The sequence below is a fragment of the Anas platyrhynchos genome, chromosome 20, assembly GCF_047663525.1.
Source record: "Anas platyrhynchos isolate ZD024472 breed Pekin duck chromosome 20, IASCAAS_PekinDuck_T2T, whole genome shotgun sequence".
Taxonomy (NCBI): Eukaryota; Metazoa; Chordata; class Aves; order Anseriformes; family Anatidae; genus Anas; species Anas platyrhynchos.
This window is the reverse complement of record NC_092606.1, coordinates 6,686,888-6,707,911: the sequence shown is the minus strand read 5'-3', so window position 1 is coordinate 6,707,911 and position 21,024 is coordinate 6,686,888. Positions and strand designations below refer to the sequence as shown.

The 21,024-nt window shown below is 41.1% G+C and overlaps 1 protein-coding gene across 2 annotated transcripts; it reads left to right on the top strand.

Moving 5' to 3' along the window:
* The first annotated feature begins 26 nt into the window (after positions 1-26).
* On the top strand, positions 27-20,160 carry TAF15 (TATA-box binding protein associated factor 15). 2 transcript variants are annotated; one of them, XM_027472070.3, is made up of 16 exons: positions 27-160; positions 2,601-2,637; positions 3,758-3,806; positions 4,001-4,091; positions 4,171-4,288; positions 6,649-6,932; positions 7,766-7,880; positions 14,286-14,320; positions 14,918-14,971; positions 15,514-15,623; positions 16,171-16,300; positions 17,543-17,632; positions 19,020-19,104; positions 19,191-19,276; positions 19,392-19,494; positions 19,788-20,160. In XM_027472070.3, exons 1-16 carry the CDS (start codon positions 151-153, stop codon positions 19,825-19,827), a joined length of 1,437 nt encoding a protein of 478 aa, XP_027327871.1. In that variant the 5' UTR covers positions 27-150; the 3' UTR covers positions 19,828-20,160. The 2 variants fall into 2 exon arrangements, with proteins under 2 accessions (XP_027327871.1, XP_027327872.1); XM_027472071.3 differs by having other exon boundaries at positions 28-160; positions 14,918-14,950.
* Positions 20,161-21,024: the final 864 nt, after the last annotated feature.

Sequence of the window (21,024 nt, the reverse complement as noted above, 5' to 3'; positions counted from 1 at the left end):
CCCCCTCGGGTGGGAGTGGCCGCGCGCTGCCATTGGCTGCCGGGCCCCGCAGTCCGCGCGAGCTGCGGGGGCCTCAGTGCGCGCGCGGCCGGCGCGGCGCTCGGTCACTGCCCCCCCCCCCCTCCTCCCGCTGCTGCCGCCGCCGCCGCCATGGCCTCGGGTGGGTGCCGCGGGGCAAGCGCGGGGGGGGCGGGGCCTGAGCCTCCCGGGAGGGAGGGGGGAGAAAATGAGGGGGGGGGAGCGGAGAGGGCGCCGCGGGGTGAGGGAGGGGGTGGGGGGGAGGGGGGGATGCGGGAGGGGCCACGCCCCCCTGATGGCGCCCGGAGGCCACGCCCCTTTTGTGGAGGCCACGCCCACTCCACGGGGGGGTCAGTGTGGACACGCCCCCTTTTCTCATAGGGCGGGGCATGGGGTGGCCACGCCCTCTTTTCCCAATGGGGGCGGGGCTCTGCGAGGCCACGCCCCCTTTCTGCCAGGGGCGGGGGAGTGAGGGGTGGGTGGCTTCCAGCCCCCCTCAGAACCTGCCCCCCCCCCAAATTTTGACACCCCCCCCCCCCCCAATTACCGTGTTTTAATTGGGATGTGGCTCCAGGGCTGTGTGAGGAGGGGCTCTGCTGTGCCCCTCCCTCCTTCCCAGCACCTTTCTCTCTGAACTTTGGCTGCTTTCAGGGAAGATGCCCCCAGATCCGTCATTTTCCAGCAAAAAATGCGGTTTGCAGAGCTACTGTGAGGTTCCTGAGCCCACCAGAATGAACCCCTCAGGAGGCCGGGGAGCACTCTGAGAAAGGCTGCTTGGCACGCACAAAAATGCATAAATAGAGGAAATTCCTCCGCTTCTATGTATTCATATTTTACGGGCTCCTTATCTGGTGGCTTTCAGTCTCCTTCCAAAACGCTGTGTTTTGGCACAAGTTGGTGAGGGAGAAGCTGCGGGGATGAACTGCACTGCTGTAGTTCGGAGGAAGTTACGTCCTTCCTCAGGAATTCTTCCTGAGATGACCCCTCGTGTTCTTTGCTTTAATTAGCACCATTAATGGCATATAAATTTTAAGTGAGGCATTTTTAAATGCTGCAACATATTTAATGGGAAGCTTTGTTATCGTTCAAATGGAAATAACAAAAAATTTCTGACCTGCCCTGTACACGTGTGAGTAGACACTGGCAGGAGTGGGGTTATGAGCAGGGGAGGGAGGTACACTGAGCAGATTTGGGGCGATTTGGTGTGTGTTTTCGTTGCAGAATGGTTGTAGCTGTTTGTGTATGGCTTATGGCATTCATCCTGAACTGGAATTCACCCTCAGCTTCAGCTTTTTAGGCAATTCCAGGTGTAGTGGTTAGATATAGGGAAAGAGAGAGGGGAAAGACTAAAACCAGTTCTTGGCATCCGTTCTTAGACTGTGGTACCCCAATGTTTGTACCGCTTCTTGGGGTGATTCAGAAGGACCAGGAGCATCCCGAGGCTGTTTCCAGACTGACAGTACTGGCAGAGAGAACCCGGTGCTGGGTTTTGACCAGAAGATGGAAACTTCAAGCGTAAAGGTCAGGATTTGAGGCACCTGCACAGAGCAGCAAGGCCAGCAGAGGCCGTGTGGCTGGGAGGCCGTGGCCATGAAGTGCTGGAGCCCGCTCTGGAGATCTGCACCCGAAGGGCCTGAAGGTGGTGGAGCAAAGCGTGTGGGTGCTACGGCCCCACTCCTGGCACGTGTGGCCAGCTGGGGAGACAGTCTGTAGGGCTTGGTGCTTCCCTTGGTGCTGAGACAGCTCTTAGTACTCAGAAATTTGAATTTTTTACAGAAGCCAGGGAATCTGTCTTTCTGCCATTAACAAGACAAAATGTGGTAAGCTAAATCAATAAAGGCAAAGCAGCATATTTAGGAACTGAGTTCCAGCTTAGGTATTAGTTTGCGTGTTTGTTTTTGTGACATTGATAGCTTTTACAGGTTAGATGCCATACTTCAAATCAATTTCAGTGATTTTTCTTTTTTCTTACTTGAAATTGTATTCTGAAATCCATATTCTTCCAGTGTGTTTGTCTTTCAAGAATCCATTTCCATGATATCTGATGTTTAGATTAATTGGCAATAACCTCTGTAATACCTGTCTGGACAAGCTGTATGTAAATGAATTAATTCTTGCGTGGTTGGGGCTATCAGCAAGGGAAATGTCATCTCCAGATTCTGTCTCTGTGCTAGGCAGAGCTTTTGTAGGGTGCCTTCAATGGGGTGGGCCTGGCCTACTTAGCTTTGCTTGATTAATTAAGCAGCTGCATTCTGAGCCTTGCTGATGGGACTGTATTCAGTAGCCATTAGAGGGGGTTGTGCAGTCCTGAATCTGAGGATGCACCACGAAAATGGAATCCAGATGCTTCACAGAGAGAAGTTCAAAGCATTTGTACCCCCCCACGCTGTGCTCCCCTTCTCCCCATCAGGATTTCTCATCTGCTGGCCAGAAGCAGCTCTCAGATTCTGCTGGGAAAGTACCTGCGTTGTCTAGTGTCTACACCTTCCTTCCTCTCCCCCAAATTCTTCCTTTTATATTAAGTAGAGGAATAAAGTATTAATTGGAAGTTCTCAACATGTCTCTACTTCTTCTTCTTCTAGATTCGGGAAGTTACAGTCAGTCCGGGGGCCAGCAGAGGTATGGTATTTTTGTTTGTTTCTTTCTCTTGGCAATTAAATGTGCAAAATAAAGGCAATTTAGGATTCCCAGCAAGGCATTTGAATCTTGGAGTGTGATATGGTGTTGATAACATTTTTGACAGGAACAGTTGTAGAAAGCTTGTAGCCTTGGGCCTTTATTAAGAATCCTTATAAAACAGAGAAAAGTTGATGTTCCTGAAGGGAAGAAAACAAGGAGGGTTGAAATGGAAGGCTATCTTTTAATAAGAAGAACTTTTGAAATGTCATGGATATAGAGAAATATTTTCATACGTCTGCCTTAAGCTGCTCACTGAGGTATTAGTCAAAGTTTATACAAGCATAAAGGTGATGGCCACGTTAATATTTGACTTGCCCAGTAGAGGGACTTTTTTTATATAAAAAACAAAACAAAAACAAACAAACAAACTTTGAAAACTGTTCATAATAGTGTAATTTAAAAGCCATTTAAAAATAGCTGTAAGATTTTTGGGGTGAGGTTGTATTTTAATCAGTAAAAGAGAAGTGTTCTTACAGAAGCATGAGATTCATGGATAATACTGACTGTGCTAAGGAAAGTGATCGGGTTCTGTGCATCTGGCAGTATGTGAGTTTGAGTTTATATCTGAGTTTGATGTGAGTTTCAGCACATGATTCTTCTGTAAGTTCATGAAACCTTAAATTGGCAGAATAATGAGTAAGTATAATCGAAAGCTAGTGCGGTTTTTGATGGTGGTGATGTCAAATTGTCCAGCAAACACCAAATTGACAGCAACTGACTGAAATAAAATTAACTTTATGAGAATGTACTGAAAAAGTTAAAATGCCATGGGTATGTATGATACAATTTTCTGTGATTCGTAAGAACCTATCAAATTGTAGTAAGCCCAACTTTCAAGTATTTTAAATTTACACTTGAAACACAGCAGAAATTAAAATAAGTGCTTATAGCTCTGCCAATTAGCTGTGGCAACCATACTGATGCTTTTCTAATATGCCTAAAACTGCAGGACTCAGATGAAACACCTCTTTTCAAAATGAAAAGAAACTTAAAATAACACCCAAAGTGCCTTCATTTTCCAGTGCTGTAAAAGCTTACTAGCTGTGTTTTTCTCTTCCAGCTATTCCTCCTATGGCAATCAGGGCAGTCAAAGTTACGGACAAACACAGGTAAGTTGAGAAAAGTCATCGTGTCTTTCAAAGCAGATGTTTGAGTAAAATAAAAATTTGTTCCTGGCCATGTCAGGGCTGGTAAGAAATGTTCTCAGTTTGTGCTTGTTGTTTGCAGTCGTGTCTAGCAAAGAAAAACTGCAATTACCTGCTGTGGAATTTGCACTTATTTGAATACGTTATTTAAATTACAGGGATATTCTGGTTATGGGCAGAGTGGAGACAATTCCTCCTATGGACAGAACTATGGAAACTATCATGGGAACTATGGACAAAATCAAACAGGTTTGGCTAGCTTGTTACATTCATTGGCAGTAATTAAAAGGTGAATATTTGCTGAAAATTTTTTTTCCTTGATTTTCAGGTTATGGACAAGATTCCCAGGGGTATGATGATGAATCCGGTTATGATAATCAGAATCAGAGCTCATACAACCAGCAGTCTTACAGCAGTCAGGGACAGCAGAAGGGGTCGTCCAGAGGGTAAGGAAGCTTAAGCAATATTTGCTTAAACTACTGTCTAATAGTTGTGCGTTCCTAACTAGAACTATAAGAAGTTTCCAGCTACAGTTGCTAAAATAAAAAGCAAACAACAGAACAACCAACAAACATCTGAAAATTCCCACTTTTAAGAGCTTTATAATGAACAGAAGTGGGATTACTGCACTTAGTTCAGTACTTTACACAGTTAAAAATGTATTTTATTTCTTAAATGTTGTACTCAAATTAGTTTCAGGGGGATTAATAATGCAGCTTTGAAAATATCCTGGAAAACACAGTCCAGCTTCCCATAATGAGTTAAAAGGCCACTTGGTGCTAGAATACCTTTATTGTGTAATTTGCAAGCTCCATGTTTACACTCTAAGGTCACGTCTTACGGTAGTTCTTTAATGAGGCTCAAGTGGCCTATTAAAATACACTGTACGCACTAAAGCTCATTCCTGTGTTCATGGTCCAAAAATTCTTACTTTGTTTTGCAAGGTTTATATAACAATCCGGACTTCAGCAAACCAGTACTTGGTTTCTGGTTTTGTAGTTGTTATTGCCAAACATCTTAATATAAACAAGCACGATTTTAATCTGAACTGTAGGTGATGTCACTCAGAGTAGAGTGTCCTTTGCACATCTCAAAGGAAGGCAGGTACATGGTTAAGTTTTGGTTATCTTTGCTTTGTTTCCTGAGAATTTTTAAGAGTTGTACAAACATACACAAGACTAGGCAATAACGTGGTTTTTAGCTCTGTAGGACATCCGGTGGAAAAACACTGCAGTAGGGCGTAGATTCTCCAAAACAGTTGGTTTTGACCAGGAAAATTAAAATAGAAATTGGAGGGAAACTGTTTTATGTATGGTTGTAACAAATAAGGAGAAACTGGGATGGTAAAAATGATAGCTTTGGAGAGGATGATCACAAAATCGTAGCTCTCGCTTCCTGAGGGAAGGGAGGAAGGAAAAACTGCAAATAGTGGAGGCTCTCAGTGATGGCTTCTGTTGTTGGTGATGGTGAAAAAGCTAAAGGAGCCTGTCTTTCTGTCTTTTTTTGAAATTAAGATATAAACAAAGTCTTAGCAATCTCTTTGTTACTGGGATTAGTGACGTTGAAGGTAAGATCTAGGCTAGAACTGGGAGAGAGCAGGTTACACGAGTATTTAGTTACATGGGATAGTTTGAGATTGGTTGGTGCGAATGGATTTCATCTTAGAGTTCTTTGAAAAGCTGCTGGAAACTTCCTGTAGGCTTTTAGCTTTTTGTTTGGTTGGTTTTCTGAGGCATTTTGGGGAGCAGCTAAGATTGATAAAGACTTGAGAATGACAAATGTGGTGCCTCATTTTTTGAAAAAAGGTGAGAGAAGGGAGGAGGAAGAGAAGAAAGGGTGACAGGTCAGTGATTAATTTCAGTTACTGGAAAGGTAATACAGTTAAGCTGCAATGAAGCACCTGGGGGAAAACAAAAAGATGAGTAACAGTCAGTGTTCCATGGATACAATTTATTTCTCATAAATTTATGCAATCTATTGCTATGACAGTGTAACCTAACTGGAACAATAATTGCCTTGCATATCTAGTTTTTCAAAATACTTCTGCTTCTACCTTGCATGCTGAATTAGGAAGTAGCCTAGGGACATGTGGTGTAGGTGAGGTTTTCTTGTGGTTGCTGTAAAGTTGATTAAATAACATAGTCAGAGAAGAGTTATTGATGACTCCCTCTTAGAACTTCGAGGCACGTTGGGTTATAATATCCAAGAGGTCAATGTTTCTGGTAAAAGCTGGTTGGATAATATATACAGATGGCACTAAAATGGGAAGAACTGCAAGTTTGTTAGAGGACATCACTACAGTTAGAATAAGTTCTTGGCAAAATGGTGGAACACCAGAAGATAGGGTGCAGTTCAGTAACGCAAAGTTTTGAGGGCTTTTTGTAGACTGGAAGTAGCAGCTGCACAATACAGTGTGAGCAGCCTGTGTCTTCCCTACTGCTCTGTAGGAGAGGGTTTGGTGTTCTGTGGGTCATTGGCTTTGCATCAGCTGTTGTCACGCGACTGGGGAGCCAACCTTGTACTGGAACATGTAAAGGGAGCACTGCTGTTAAGTTTCATGTGCAGTGGAAATTGAGGACGTCTTGAAAGTGATAGTAATACATGCTTTTCTCTCTTGGTTTTACTGGAAGCCAGATACGTCCCAACAGAGGTGAAATGTACAGCATTTTCATTTCAATATGCCAGTAATGACTTGGAAGGTAACTGTGACTAGGAGTTTTTTAGCAATGTTATGTGTTTTCAGCCATTACTTTGCTCTCTATTCTGTGAACATTTAGCTATTAATACACATTCTGTTTATTTTAAGTGGAAGAGGCTCTTATGAACAAAAGTCAAACTATGGTCAGCACCAAAGCTCTTATGACCAGCAGTCAAGCTATGGACAAAACCAAGACTCTTATGACCAGCAGTCAAGCTCATACGACCAGCAGTCGGGCTATGGCCACCAGGGCTCATACGACCAGCAGTCGGGGTATGGCCACCAGAGCTCATATGACCAAAAGTCAGGCTATAACCAGCACCAAAGCTCATATGGCCACTCCCAGCAATCCTACCAGTCTCAGAAGGGAAGCTATAGCCACAACAGCCAAGGTAAAATTCAGAGGTTGAATTCAATATTGGCTAGTAAAATTGAACAGAAACACTGTGAAATTGTCTGCGGAAGAAAATCCAACTGATAACTTGATGAATAGTGAAAAGCTCTTTTTTCCATGTTGGTATTCTTGGGGAATGTTCTGTTTGTTAAGACTTTCAAAATGTTATGTGGAGATGAAAAACTGCTGGGGCCCTGAAAGTGTTGTGGTTGCATTTGTTGGAGGCATCCTTGCAGAGTTCATGTCTCTTGAGTTCTAAAGCTCTAGGTGAAATTTTCTTATAAATTATTTTGCACCTTTTTCTTGTGTGAAGATGACATGTCTTGATCGGTCATGACAAGCTTTTCTACCTCACATTCCAGCTTTATGCTGTATTGGTGAATTCTGAGATAGACAGAAATGAGAATTGTAAGACTGACCTTTTTCTGCAAAATCTTGACACAAGCAGCTGGGCCCACACTCATCCTTGTTCTGCCTTCAGTGGTTTCTTTTGCAAACTAGGAAGGCGAAGTGGAAGTATAATGAAAAGTATATTTTAGACAATATGTGTTAAAAATTTGGAAAATGTAGTAGTGATATGAAAATTAAAATAGACGGTGTTTGCTTTTTGAGATAATGTGTGGTGCTGGAAGCCAAGGAATGTAACTGGAGCAAAATCAGACTTTGCTCCATTACTCCCTGGAGTAGATAATGGAACTGTGATATTTAGAAATTGCCACTTATATCTAGAAAGTGTCAGACTTAAGGAAAACAAATTGTAGGGCAGGAATTTTGTAGGGCTGCCATTTGCACTGCAACTTACTCATGTTTTGTCTTTTTGTTCCCCTTCAGATGATCGTCGTGAAAAGAGTAGGTATGGAGAAGATAATAGAGGATATGGCGGGTCACAGGGAGGAGGTAGAGGGGGCTATGACATGGATGGAAGAGGTCATATGTCTGGATATAGGTAAGTAATCTCATTTCAGTGCCTGCAGTTCTTTACCCTTCTATCTTATTATTTAGCTGTTTTTAAATTTTATTATTATTCCTAACTTGATTTAGATTTCCAAAAATGGAAGGTAGTTGGTTTCTAAAGCTAAGCCTTCCTGCACTGAGCAGAAATGCATTTTGCCCGAGAAAAGCATTTACATTCAGACAGATTGAGACCAAAGTATTTGATTTTTATGACACATAGCTATATATTATATTACATTAGTTGCAATAAAAGAACTGCCAGAACCCATCACTTGAAATAGGATATTTAAAACCTATGATATTCTTTTTTTAAATATTGAGAAAACCAGCAGACAGGGTTTGAGACGGTTTTATAAAATTCATGGCTAAAGCAGCTAACTTTTCGGCAGGGAGGTATTTTGACTTTATGGTGACAAATCATTACAGTAAGGTTAGATAATTATCTTTCTGCTTCCTAAATATTTTTTTAATCAAAAGTTTATCTTTTGATTTACTCTAGTAACATTGTTTTTTCTTTACTTCTTTTTTTTTTCAGTTCTAATCTTTAATTAAAATACAGCTTTTTTTATTGGTTTAGCTGTCAGTATAAACCCATTTATTTTAGGTGAATTTTTAATGCTTACATTTCTGTTTCCCCGTCTGCCATTGACCTAGGCCCTGCCCTGTAAAGAAGATTTATGCACATACTAAATTTTGTGCTTGTAGACTTTTTTTCACTCGTAGGTCCGAGAGACTGGAACCTTTGTTTTAATCCTATTGAATTAGGACAAATTACATGGCTATTTCTTAAAATGTAGCCGATTGTGACAGTTAATTATGTACCTCCGTGTTATGGCTGTGGGATGCAGAGTGTTCATTCATACAAAGGAAGAATTTTGAGGCTTCCAGTGAGCTTTGCAGCGTTGCTTGCCAACATCACTTTCCCTTTAGCAGACTGCACAACTCTGGGTTATTGCATAAACTCCAGATAAAGCACATTAAGTATACAGTGCCATTCATGTGAGCTGATCTAATTAAAATAAAGTAATCCAACAGCATGTTAAGACTAAATTACTTTAAAAAATACTTCTTTTTAAACCACATTTAAAGTTTGCTTTCTCCTAAGGTTGTCCCAGATGGTACTTCATGGTTTGCTATTTGGATTACGTAGGTGGACCATTACCTCTTTTAATTAGACATGGTAGCAGTTACTTATATAAAAACACAGCAATTTTTAATATTAATGTAAACTTAACTAGCTAAATAATTTCTAAGTTCATTTACAGTTAAACCTGAACATTTGTTTTTAAACCATGGATGAGGTCTTTTCATATCCCTATGCCCTTTCCAATAGGAGAAATAAATGTGAGCTTCAAAAAACATTTGGTAGGCTTGATTGCTTTGAAACAAACCTCTGTCTGTGCAAGACGAAAATAAGATAAATTAATGTCTGTGAAAATAAAGCCTCTTACCGTATTTTTCCAAAATGAAAGAAAATTTTTGTTCACGCGTCCACGTGGATAATAGTACATCACTGGACTTGAAAGCCCAAAGAAGGAAAAGAGTGAAGGTGTGAATGGAGAGATGGGGGGATCTCGATGGAAGTGGGAAGACGTTAGAGATATTTATTGTGAAGTCTTTCTGCTTCTGTTAAACGACGCAGTCTTTAATGCCATTTGCATTGAATTTTTTTATGAAACTAAAGGACTGTCAGTGTTTTTTCAGTCTTTTTGCACAATTGTAATTGGGGATTCTGCTTTTAACAAATGTATTTTACATAAGTCATATGCTTATTGGAAAAGGGTAAAAGGTTAAATTATATAGCAAGCTGTGGTCGAGGGGAAGCTAAGATCGGGTAAGAAATCGTGTTTGGTCCTGTGAAAATGTGGAGTTTCAGGGCAGTTTTTTGGTTTTGTTTCTTTGGGTTTTGTTTTTTTTTTTTCCTAAGGACAGCTTGTATAGGAATGTCAATTCTAACTCCAAGAACTTCATTTTTTTTTTTAACTTTGATTGTATTTTGATGTTTAAATTGTGGAAATTCCATAGCCATTAGGAAATATCTATCTAACAATCTCATCTACAGAGATGTTTGCACTGTTGTAGTAAAATAGGCTTTGATTTTTATGATTAGAAACTAATGTGTAAACGAGTACTGTCAACACACAAAATCGATATTTCTAAATCACCTAAACAGACTTCTCAAATGATATAGTGCTTGGTTTCGATTTTTTTCATTTCTTGTTCCTGGACTTTATGAAAAAGACTAATAGCTGATTTGAGATCTTAGCAGATGAATCTCTTTTGTGCCAGCTAGCAATAAAAATTGTCTTCCCTTGTGATGAAAAGCAGGGGAAACTTGCTGCAGCTTGTTCATCAGTAAGCGTTACCCAGTCACTGGTGTTCTCACAGCTGTATTGCCTAATTTAGTCTGTGGTGCTGGGCAATGAACGCATCCTGTTCAAAGGCGTTTGGTTGCTGGCACGTTGCTGTCCTGCACTAGTGAAATCAGAGACTTTGGGCACTGGTTGGACATTTGTTTTATTGCAGGATTCTTGCCAGCTCCAATAAGCCCATAGAAGCTTACCCTGTGTATCTCTCAGAGAGTCTGGCAGTGCAAAAAATGCTGGAAGATTTGGGGTAAAATCAAATTAGCATTTTTAAATGTTGAGAGCTCACATTTCTATGAGTACCCTTTATCAAATATTTTAAAATACATTTGGTAAAGTTAAGGTGTGAATCATTATTCTGAAAACTAGAATGACCTGCATGCACACTGTAGCGAACGCTTTCTGCACTCATTTTTCTTCTGTGCCTGTTCAAAGTCATGCAGCACTGAGAAGAATATCTTGAGAAATTGCTTTGCAGTTTCCCTAGCTGATATGATGATAGAGAATAATTATTTTCATATGTCAGCTGTTCACTTATTAATCTTAGTAACTGGGGGTTTCAAAAGTATTCTTCAGATTTTTTGAATGATCTTAAATTACATCTTTTGGGAATCTAGTACTCGATTTTTCTGCCCTTTCATTTTGAAGCTTTGAAAATTGATGATCTCAAAAAGTCACATTTTTGGCTAAGAAACAAAATCATTTTCTTTAACCCGTAATAGAAGAGGCTCCTCTTTGAGTTGTTAGGGTTAGAAAGCGGTTACACCAGGTTGTTCCCTTGTAGAACAAGTCTTTTTCTTCTTCTTCTTAGTCCTCATCTAAAAAATGAGGAATTAATTGCTAATTGTGGTTATGGGACTGAATTGTTTTGATTAAGCATGCAAGTGGGAAATCCAGTAGCAATACAAAGCAGGGCTGTTCTCTCCCACCTCAGAAGAGCCATTCAGCCAGTCGAGTACCTGTACCCACGCAAGCGCCCTTCTGTTAGAGTCTGGACCAAACGGGAGCAGCTTTGCCATTGAATTTGCTCGTGAATTTGTTAGTGAAATTACATTGGTGCAGTTTCAAAAAGAATTTTGATGACCACATTCTGGGGTATGGCTAACTTTGCTCAACGCAGATTTTGTTCTTTTCCAGATCTGCACTATAAACAGGAATTACTTACGCAGCTTAATTGCTATATTAGCCATTCCGAGTGGGAGTTAGCTTGCTGCGGTATCAAGAAACTCCAGCATAACGCACAAGGTTTTTATAATGGGGTGGTTTGTGTTCAAATCAATGTTTAACTTGTAAGAGGCTAAGCTCAAGCACATATAGGCTTTGGGGAAACATGAGCAGAGGCAATAAATACGGGCAGCAGAAAAAGCCATCTGCCGGTGACTTCACAAGGAGTGCTCTAAGCATTCCTTTCTTGTTTGCAAAATCACATCCTTACATGTAACTCCCACGCACTTGATGAGGCATAGATACACGTCAGAGGTGAAAATTTGGTTCCTGAATTGTTAGTGCTGCTGCTGCCAATATCTGATCACTTCTGTGTATCATTTGTCTGCGTAGCGTTGAGCTTTCCATGTAACCGAGCCTGTAATTTGAATTGCTCCCAGCTGAGGTAAGCAGTGTTCAGGTGAACTGCATTTACACTCAAGTAGATGATGTTTAGATGTGTGACCAAGTATGGAAGAGCAGCTGATAATATTTTTCATAGCAGTAAGTTTTACCACCGTGAATGGTGTCACGTACACTCTCTGGCTGCTCCAGTTCTCTTCTGTTTTACCTTTGGTGGTGGTCTTGCTGAGTCTTAGCAACTTGTTTGTGATCCTTGCGTTGAGTGCTAAAACCCCAAACTGCATCTGGTCAGTCATATGTTTGATCTGTGTGCCAGACGGATGAAGCAAGAGACTGTGAAATGCTGAAATTAAACGTTCCACATCTTCTGAAAGTGGCTCAGTTCCTGACACTGAGGCTTACGCTTCAGGTCTCGGAGAGGGGAAGATGCGAGGCTGCCTATCAGCTCATCTGTTTGATTTCAGTTCCTGCAGCAGGTCTGCACGCCTCCCGAGGATCTTAGGAAGCTTTGCCCTGCACTCCCATGTGTGTAACACACTGCAGCCTTGTTATAAAGTGCACGTGGGCAGGGACTCCGAAGTGGAGGAAGGCACTCACCCGTCAGTGAGCGTATCTGCTGCTGAACGGCTGCAGATTTTGGTTGGGTCAGTCGTGGGAGACTGAGCAGGAGATAATCTGCTGAAGCACATGTGGGCAAAAACATATTTCTACAGCCTTTAATTAAAAAACAGTAATTGAAAAGCATTGGATTGCACTAACGCTTGCAATCCAAGGCACAGAATATGTATTGCAAAGTTAAATGAGGCTTTAGGCTACAACTGCCTGTGCATTGTATATATCCAGCTCCATCGCTTCTGAGTCATGGTGCACACGTTTTACCTCAGCATCTGAAGTAAAATCCTCACGTCCTGGAACATCTTGGCTGTATTGGTCATGGACTTTCTCCGTGTTTTTAGATTGTTGGGTTTTGTTTTTAAAATTTATGTCTGTGCTGCTGTACACTTTCAAAACAAAACATACGTGTGCTGGATAATGCTGTCCCAGTGAATTGGGACCATAATCAAGGGCTTGAAAGCTTTGATATCGTTTCTATGGTTGACGTATTGACTGTTGTGTCTTATTTCTGTGTTAAAATTTTAGAAAAGCAGGTGTCCTACTGAAAATTGTTGGGTTATAATGACATTTTCTTTAACTGAACTGAAGGTGGCAGAAGACACAACAAGGCAATTTAGCATTTAGATTTTTTCCGTGGAGTATAAATTACAAATTGGCAGCAGAAATTCAGTTTTATTTCATTGCCTTTTGCTGGGATACCAGTGTCCTGTGTCAGGACCCCCAAGAGCTGGCAGATGGAATTAAAACCTGGAGCACCTTCTAGCTGTCAAGCTCGTTGCTGGAGATGCTGCTCATACCCGTGCATTACTTCCAGAACAAAATTCCTGGGGCTTGGAGACAGCCCCCTGCCTCGGGGTTTGAGCTTGGGCTGGCTTTATTGCAGTGTCTGAGCATGAAAGCTGCCAGGGCTGGTGGCAGGTGAACCTGCCCAATTTTTGGCTGGCAGCTGTGTCTTCCACACAGGGGAGGGCAGGCAGCTGTGCGAGGTGGTCTTTGTGACACTTGCTTATTGACTTTCCAAAAAAATCCAGTGGTTGTATTTTTCCTGAAGGTTTTGAATATCGATTGCATTGTATTCATAGCACGGATGCAATTAAAATCGCTGTTGTGAAAGTTCCTACCTGCGCAAATATTTACATCTTAAAGAGCGAGGGTTTATTTTCATGCACATAATCGGAGGCGTAACATCCTGTTCCAGCTCCCCCTCCTAACCTTTGAAAATTGATGTGTCTAATCTCTTAACTTGGTCTACGTTTTGTGCCGCAGGTTGCAGAATGAATGAATTAAAACTTGATGGCCTCTGCTTTTGAAGCTCACATGCACACACCTCTGTAATGGGCTAATCGTGCAGCAGCTCCCCCCAGACCCTTTCTCAGAGAATGGCTGATGCTGCTGATTTGCCCCCAGTATATAAATGCCTAACGATGGAGGTTAATTAACTTTAACTCTTCTCATTTCTAGGAAAGTATAAAGTACTAATTATTCCAAAGCAGCAATTACACCTACAATTAAAGCCCATTAACATTCATGAAAATAAGGATTCCCTTTTAAAACCCAGTTCTTAATAGCAGTCATTTTGGTTTAGGGGATGGGAGGAAGTATTGAAACAAAGATACCTGTGTGGGCTAGTTTAAATGACTCTTAAGGACACTTCTCCAGTGCAGCACCCTGTGAGATTATTCTGTATTTTAATCCTTGAACGTGAATGATTGGTGAGGAGAACACAGGGAGGGTGCTTTAGCAGCTAGAGAGTAACTCTCAACTTGTGATCAGTTAACTGTAGTTTGAGCCTTGGGCTCAGCGCTTAGAGACTTAAGGAAGAAATCATTTCTTCAATTTTTCCTCTGCAGTGGTGGTGACCGTGGTGGCTTCAAAAATTATGGTGGTAAGTGCCGAGTATCCAAAAATGTTTCAGTGGAAATTCTTTATAAATCTAAAAGCCACCAATATCTTGTTACTATCTCGTAGAAGCATTGTAGAGTTTTGGTGAGGCTGGTGTGTTCATGAGTTTTAATAGCCAAACCTTTAGCAGTAAGGTGGATTTCTACTTTGTCCAATTGCATGAAAGAATTTGTGGAGGCGGTGATGTTCACCAGATTTTTTTTCTTTTTCTTTTTTTCATTTTATTTTGTTGTTGTTGTCGTAACAAATGCTTCTTAGAAAGGTCTTAGAGGGGGAAAAAACACCTTGGTAAACTGCTTGGTGGTCTGATAACCAGCATTTGCAAGATAACACCAGCATAGCATCAGTGTGGCAACTGCTACATGCTGCAAGTTAAAGAACACAGTAACGTCCTACAGACACCCTCTGTTGAACGTTTTAATCTTAATATTCTCTAAATCTCTGGTTAATGTTTTAGATCTTAGATGCATTGCATACATACTTGAAATATTTTCTTGTCTTTAAAAAGAGTCACTTGAAAACGTTTTGCTAAAAATAGTCTTTCTTTTTTTTTCTTTTTTTGTTTTAACCCGTTTCATAGGTCAGAGGGATTATGGACAGAGATCAGATGCTGGTAAGAAAGCAAGCAGTGGCTGTGAGTGGATTTTTGCTCTTAGGTCATTGCTTTTAAAATGTATGTCTAGAGACACAGATGGGGCTGTGATTCCCATGGTTGACAAACAATTTAGCTAAAGCTTGTCTTAAAATAGATTCCTTTTATTACAGCGCATGTGAATCTGTGGATGTTTTTTGTTGCAGCAAGTAGGGATTTGCTGCTGAACTTTGAATTGGGTTGAGCCAAACAAATGCTTTTTGCTGCTGTAACATTTCTGCTAAACTTTATTATTGAAAGCATACGCTTCTCTGGTGGGTTCGGATGTCCCAGCTGCATGGACAAGCTGGGTGGGTGGCAAACAGCTGCTCAGCTGTTGAACATATTTGGGCTGATGTACTGCAGCACCTGAGGGTGCTGTGCAGGCCTTTTTGGAGTTTGACATTAACCTCACAATCATGCTTTCTGCTCATCTTTTATCTCGCACAAGTTGTGTTTGGGATTTAAGGGACAATTACTGGGTGGTGTGGATCTAAGCTTAAAATGTTAAAGGTGTATGGTAAATGTAACTTGTTTTTTGATAGATACAGAGTCTGACAACTCTGACAACAACACCATCTTCGTGCAAGGACTTGGAGAAGATGTTTCAACAGACCAAGTGGCAGACTATTTCAAACAAATAGGTATTATAAAGGTATGTGAAATGGGAAATCATTAGTAAGAGGGAAGAGAGCTCGTGGAGCTAGTGTATTGGAGATGTACTGTATCATTTGAGGCAGATGCTTGCTCTGACTCCCTGGGAGTTATGAATAAAATAATATCTTTATCTGGGTTCCCAGATGACAGCTCATTTGAAAAAAGCTGCTGGTGCTGCCAGCTTACTTAGTGACATTTAGATTGCTTCGTGTCTCTTTCAGTTTTTCAGTCTTTATAACCCTTAACACCCTATCCATTATGCATCCTGCTCCTTCAGCAAGTATGCTTCAGCCTATGGCTCTTCCTTCTGTTTCTGCAGTTCTAAATGAGGGCTTCCTGCACTTGACCTCAATTTTTGTAAAAACGGGGCCCATCATTATTTCATGGAGAACAGTCAGTCAGTATCCCTCAGTCAAAAGCATTTGGTTCTCAAAGCTAGCTCCAAGAGGATATTCTGTCTAATGAGAGTTACCCGTTACAGTTTATGCTCTGAACTGACTTTACCAGTATTTCTCCTTTGCCAAATATATGACCTTTCTTTTCAGACCAACAAAAAGACTGGCAAACCCATGATAAATCTTTATACAGATAAGGATACCGGCAAACCGAAGGGAGAAGCAACGGTGTCTTTTGATGACCCTCCTTCTGCTAAAGCAGCAATTGACTGGTTTGATGGTGAGTGAGATGAGTTGTGCTTTTTGTGATTCATGAATCTAACAAGCAGTGGAGAAAACAAAACAATAACCTCACAGGGGACAGTATGCTACTTTTTGTTTTCCTAGGGACAACTGTATTTTCATGGTGTTTTGTGTGTGCTGGATTTCTCTTTTATTCAGTGGCAAAGCAGTTGTGGGTTCAGACCAAAAATGTGTAAAGAAACACTTTAGATTTGCTGCTACACCTCAGTCATCCCTGCACAAAGCATGAGTTGGTGTTCATGTCATTCAGGAGAGCGTAACTTCTTGTTCAGTCCTGTAGAGCTGTAATCTGTAATTAACAGCTGAAAGGATTTCCTACGGTGTTAGTATTGATATTATTAGTGATGTGGTAGCATTTTCAGATTTTGGCAAGGGTTACAGCAATCTTGAGCCAAGTGCTTTGTATACACGCAGTGGAGAATATTTTTTTTAATTATATGTTCAATAGAGGAAGATAGCAGATTGCAGAAATACATTAATATAAAACTCATCAGTCCTGATGCAGAAATTGCAATGATAGTTTTTTTTTTGGTGGTAGTAAGCTTGAAAAAGGAAAAAAAAGAAGAGCCTGTTCCAGTGACCTTGTGTGTTCACAGAATTTTAATAACAATGGGCAGCAACAAAAGTGCATAGTCCATTCTTGGTGTTAAATGATAATACATAAAAGTCTGCCATGGCGTGCTATTTTGCTAATAAAATACAGTTCATTTTTTGTTTTGGGGGATAGGTCAAATATAACTACATTAGATACTCATTCAGCTCTGCTTGCTTTGTAATAAACCTTGCATCTATGAAGAACTGAGACCTTGTATTGAAAGAAGTCATGTCTTTCCCTTACTTGGGAGTATTTCATTTTTGTGCTGGGTATTGAATTGTACAAAAGCCTTGTTGCCCTACCTGGGGAAAGAAGTGGACTTGTAATGCACCTGCCCATGAAAATAGCAAAAATATTCTTACGTATCTAGTTAAATTACAAATTGCAGATTGCATTTTAATCAAAAGAAATATCTTTTGATTTATGGAAAAACTATTAAGTACCCTAGTGTTTGTCATCTCACATTTGGACCAGTGCATTCAGAAGTAAGAGATGACTCCAGATTCCCTGTGTCTTAAAAGGTTTTAATTCAGTCTGCATGTGCAAAACACTTCTGTTCTGTTGAACTAGTTGCTATGTTGTCGGGAGGTCTATTGATCTTACTCTCACTTTGTCTTTCTACAGGAAAAGAATTCAATGGCAATGTTATCAAGGTTTCTTTTGCAACTAGAAGACCTGAATTCATGAGGGGAGGTGGAGGTGGTGGACGTCGAGGTGAGACTAAAATCTGTAGAATCCTTTCCACGAAATGAGATGCTTTTCTAAACCATTTCCAGTTTAAAAAAAAAAAAAAAAAAAGTTTGTAGCAGTGATTTGTCAAAGTGTATGGGCCTTTTGGATTCTGGCAATAAGCAATAAGAGTTGAACCAACTTAAGAACTTAAGTGAGATCTGTAATCTTCTATGCACAGCACAGAATCTCTGCTTTCCTTCTGAACTGAAAAGTCTCCAGATCATGGCTCAGCATTTATTACAAAGGGATGACAATGACTTTGAGGCTGTACAGGTTCTACAGAGACAGCTGTGAATTAGCAGTGAATGTTTGCTTTGAACAGCACAGTCTTGAGATACTCCAATGCTTGCAGATGGTATTAAGCAGGTTAAATTATTCAGCTGTTACTGACTTAGAGCAGCAGTTGGAGGTCTGACTCCTTTAATTAAATAGACATTAATTTCCCTGATTCTCTACATAATCCAGTTTTATCAGTAGCCTGCTGGATATAAATTACCATTTCACAGGAAGCGTGTTTTGTGTGGCGGCTGTCAACACATTTTAGTTTTAAATCAGACAGTTCTGTAGGCTGATTTAAAAAAAAAAATCTTCAACAAATTTAGTTGGTATAAAAGTTCTTGGTCTTTTTGATACAAAAAGCAAGAACTGTATTGTCTCTGGGGTTGTGTTCGATGCATGCTGGCATTAATCCGGGTGGTTGTTTTCTTAAGTTTTTGTTCTGTGACTAAATCAGGCCATCTGTGATTGATATCATACATTGTGAAATCTTTATGACATTTTATTAGTGCACATGGTGGTTTTATATTTATCCCCTGGCAATTCAAGCTGATCAAGTTTCCTTTTATTGATGAAAAAGAATTTATAAGAAGTATGTAGTGGAGCAGATTCTTGTGGTCTTCTTCTGGCCACCCTGTGCTACTCTTGCTTCTTATTTTTCCTCATCAGCCTAAATTCTAAGTCTGTCCATGTAAGCATGTGTACCTCAGCTATGCATTAACATTAACCTCAGGATATCAAATGCCATTGAGGTTTGGCAGTGCCTGAAACTTCTGTTCTTTTCCCCAAGCCTTCTAGCTAACTGGTATCTAGTAATAAGTGAAGGATTAAAAAAGTAATTTTTGAAGGCTGAATTCTCCAGTGGTACAATTTTTTGCCGTTGGCCCCACTCTCTGTCCTTTCGGAGTTCCTAACGTGGCTCGCCTAGTAGGCGATCTCCTGCTATTTACCTTAATCACTTACTCTTTCTTCCACATGGGAAGTCTGTTTGTCACTTGAGTTCTGAAGCCAGGGGCAATCCTTAAAAGATTTTTCTCATGTATAGGTCTTAGGCACTTCCCCTCTTTTATTCTGATTATAATTTTGTCTACAGGTTCACGAGGTGGATATGGAAGAGGTGGGGGCTTCCAGGGTAGAAGTGGGGAACCCAAAAATGGTGATTGGGTTTGTCCTAACCCGTAAGTGTCATTTTAATTGGGCAGTGGTGTTTCATGCCCTCTGAGTTTCTTAGCAGCTAAGTCTGGGAAATCCTTGTCTTTTCTAGGGGCTGTGGTAACATGAACTTCGCTCGCAGGAACTCCTGCAACCAGTGTGGTGAGCCCAGACCAGAAGATTCACGTCCGTCAGGAGGTGTGTGGAAGATCAGTTCAAACTGCTGCGTCTCTTCTGTAGTATTAAAATTGTTAACGACTTCTTCAGCTTTTTGGGAAACCTGACTGATGTGCTGATTTGCATTTTCCTCCAGATTTTCGTGGGAGAGGTGGCTATGGAGGAGAAAGAGGGTATCGAGGACGTGGTGGCAGAGGCGGTGATCGGGGAGGAGGCTATGGTGGTAAAATGGGAGGAAGGTAAGCAGCCTCTTTGCCCTTGCTTGGTTGTACAGCGTGTGGACTGCAAAAGAGATATGGACTGTGGGAGAAGAGCGTTGTGTGTGTGTGTGCGTGCGCAGCTGTGCTATGAAAATATTAACTACAGATAGGAGCTTTGGGACAAAATAAGTCAGTTTGCCTACTGAGTGTGTTTTGTGAGCGCTGTTGGATAAAGCTATCTAAAAACAACAGAGTACACAGCAGTAGGTGTGGAGATGTTTGACTGAAAGGACTATTTGTTATGTCCTTGCAACTTTTTCTTTCCCTTTCAGAAATGATTTCAGAAACGATCAACGCAACAGACCATACTGAAGACCACTGTGAATGTTTTGTTTGTCTTCTTGACCCGTTGGATAGTGAAATTGCCAGAGTTTTGCCTGCCGCTTCACCCATGGCCTCTTCGGATAGTGGAACTGAGTGAAACTAGATTTTTATTTTGGTGGGAGGGACTGGGGCAGTCTGGGAGGATTTTTTTTAAGTGAGACATTAAAATTTAATCTTGATTTCAACCTTCTCCTCTTTTCTTTTTTCCCCCCATACCTCTTCAACAGGCCCTAAGAAGGAAAAGGATAAACTGTAAAATATTGCCAAAATATGAAGTGTTTTGTAATACAACAATAAATGCTGATTGTTTTATTTGTGAAATCTTACCGTTTCCCAGTTACTTAAGTTGCATGTGCTTCTTTGCAAATTCCCTGCCTTCCTGTGGTCCTGACATACATGTAAGTAGTAAATAGGGACTTATTTGAAATGCCACTGCTTCTTTGACCTGAGCTTTGCGCTATTGGCAAAAATCTGCAGTTAAGTCAGCGGCAAGCCTACCTGCTATCCATGCCCTCTATCCCAGACTTACAGACTTGTCCACTTCTCCTTTCTTATTTCCTTCTGAGGCTGAAGTCCTGTGTTGCCTGCACTTCTGTGACGCTGTGATGTGCCCTGCAGCCTTCTTAAGGAGCAGGCAGATGGCAGTGTGCTCTCGTGCTGCCAGGAGCTCAGCGTGTCCAGGCAGTAACTCCAAAAACAAGGTGGGATGGCTTCAAAAAAAAAAAAAAGGTACAGCGATACGTAACAAATTACCTTTTAATTGCTGCTTTTGATGTGTGGGTGATAGCAAACGAGTTGTGTGCAGCAGTTTCATCTCAGAGAAAAGATGTGGGTGAGGTCCGGATAGACACATTGCAAGCATTTGGGATTCAGCACTGAAGCCAAGGTTTGAAGAGGCAACGATTCTCATTCCTCCTCGCTCCAGGTCACTGCACACGCTGCGGAAGTGTGTTGGTGTGGTGGGAGTCAGTGAGAAGCTGCCACGGTCAGCTTGTGTCCAGCGCTGCCTTTTCAGCACAAGCATTTCGTTGAGAGCAAAAATCTGGTCGTGCAAAATTCCTGCGTGCAAAATACTACAAATGCAAGTTTTCAGGGGATGTAGTTAAAATCTAGGTAATTGGGCATACAGCTGCACAATTTCCATGCCCCTCGACCACGTTTTTCAAAGCTTACAAAGAAATGAAG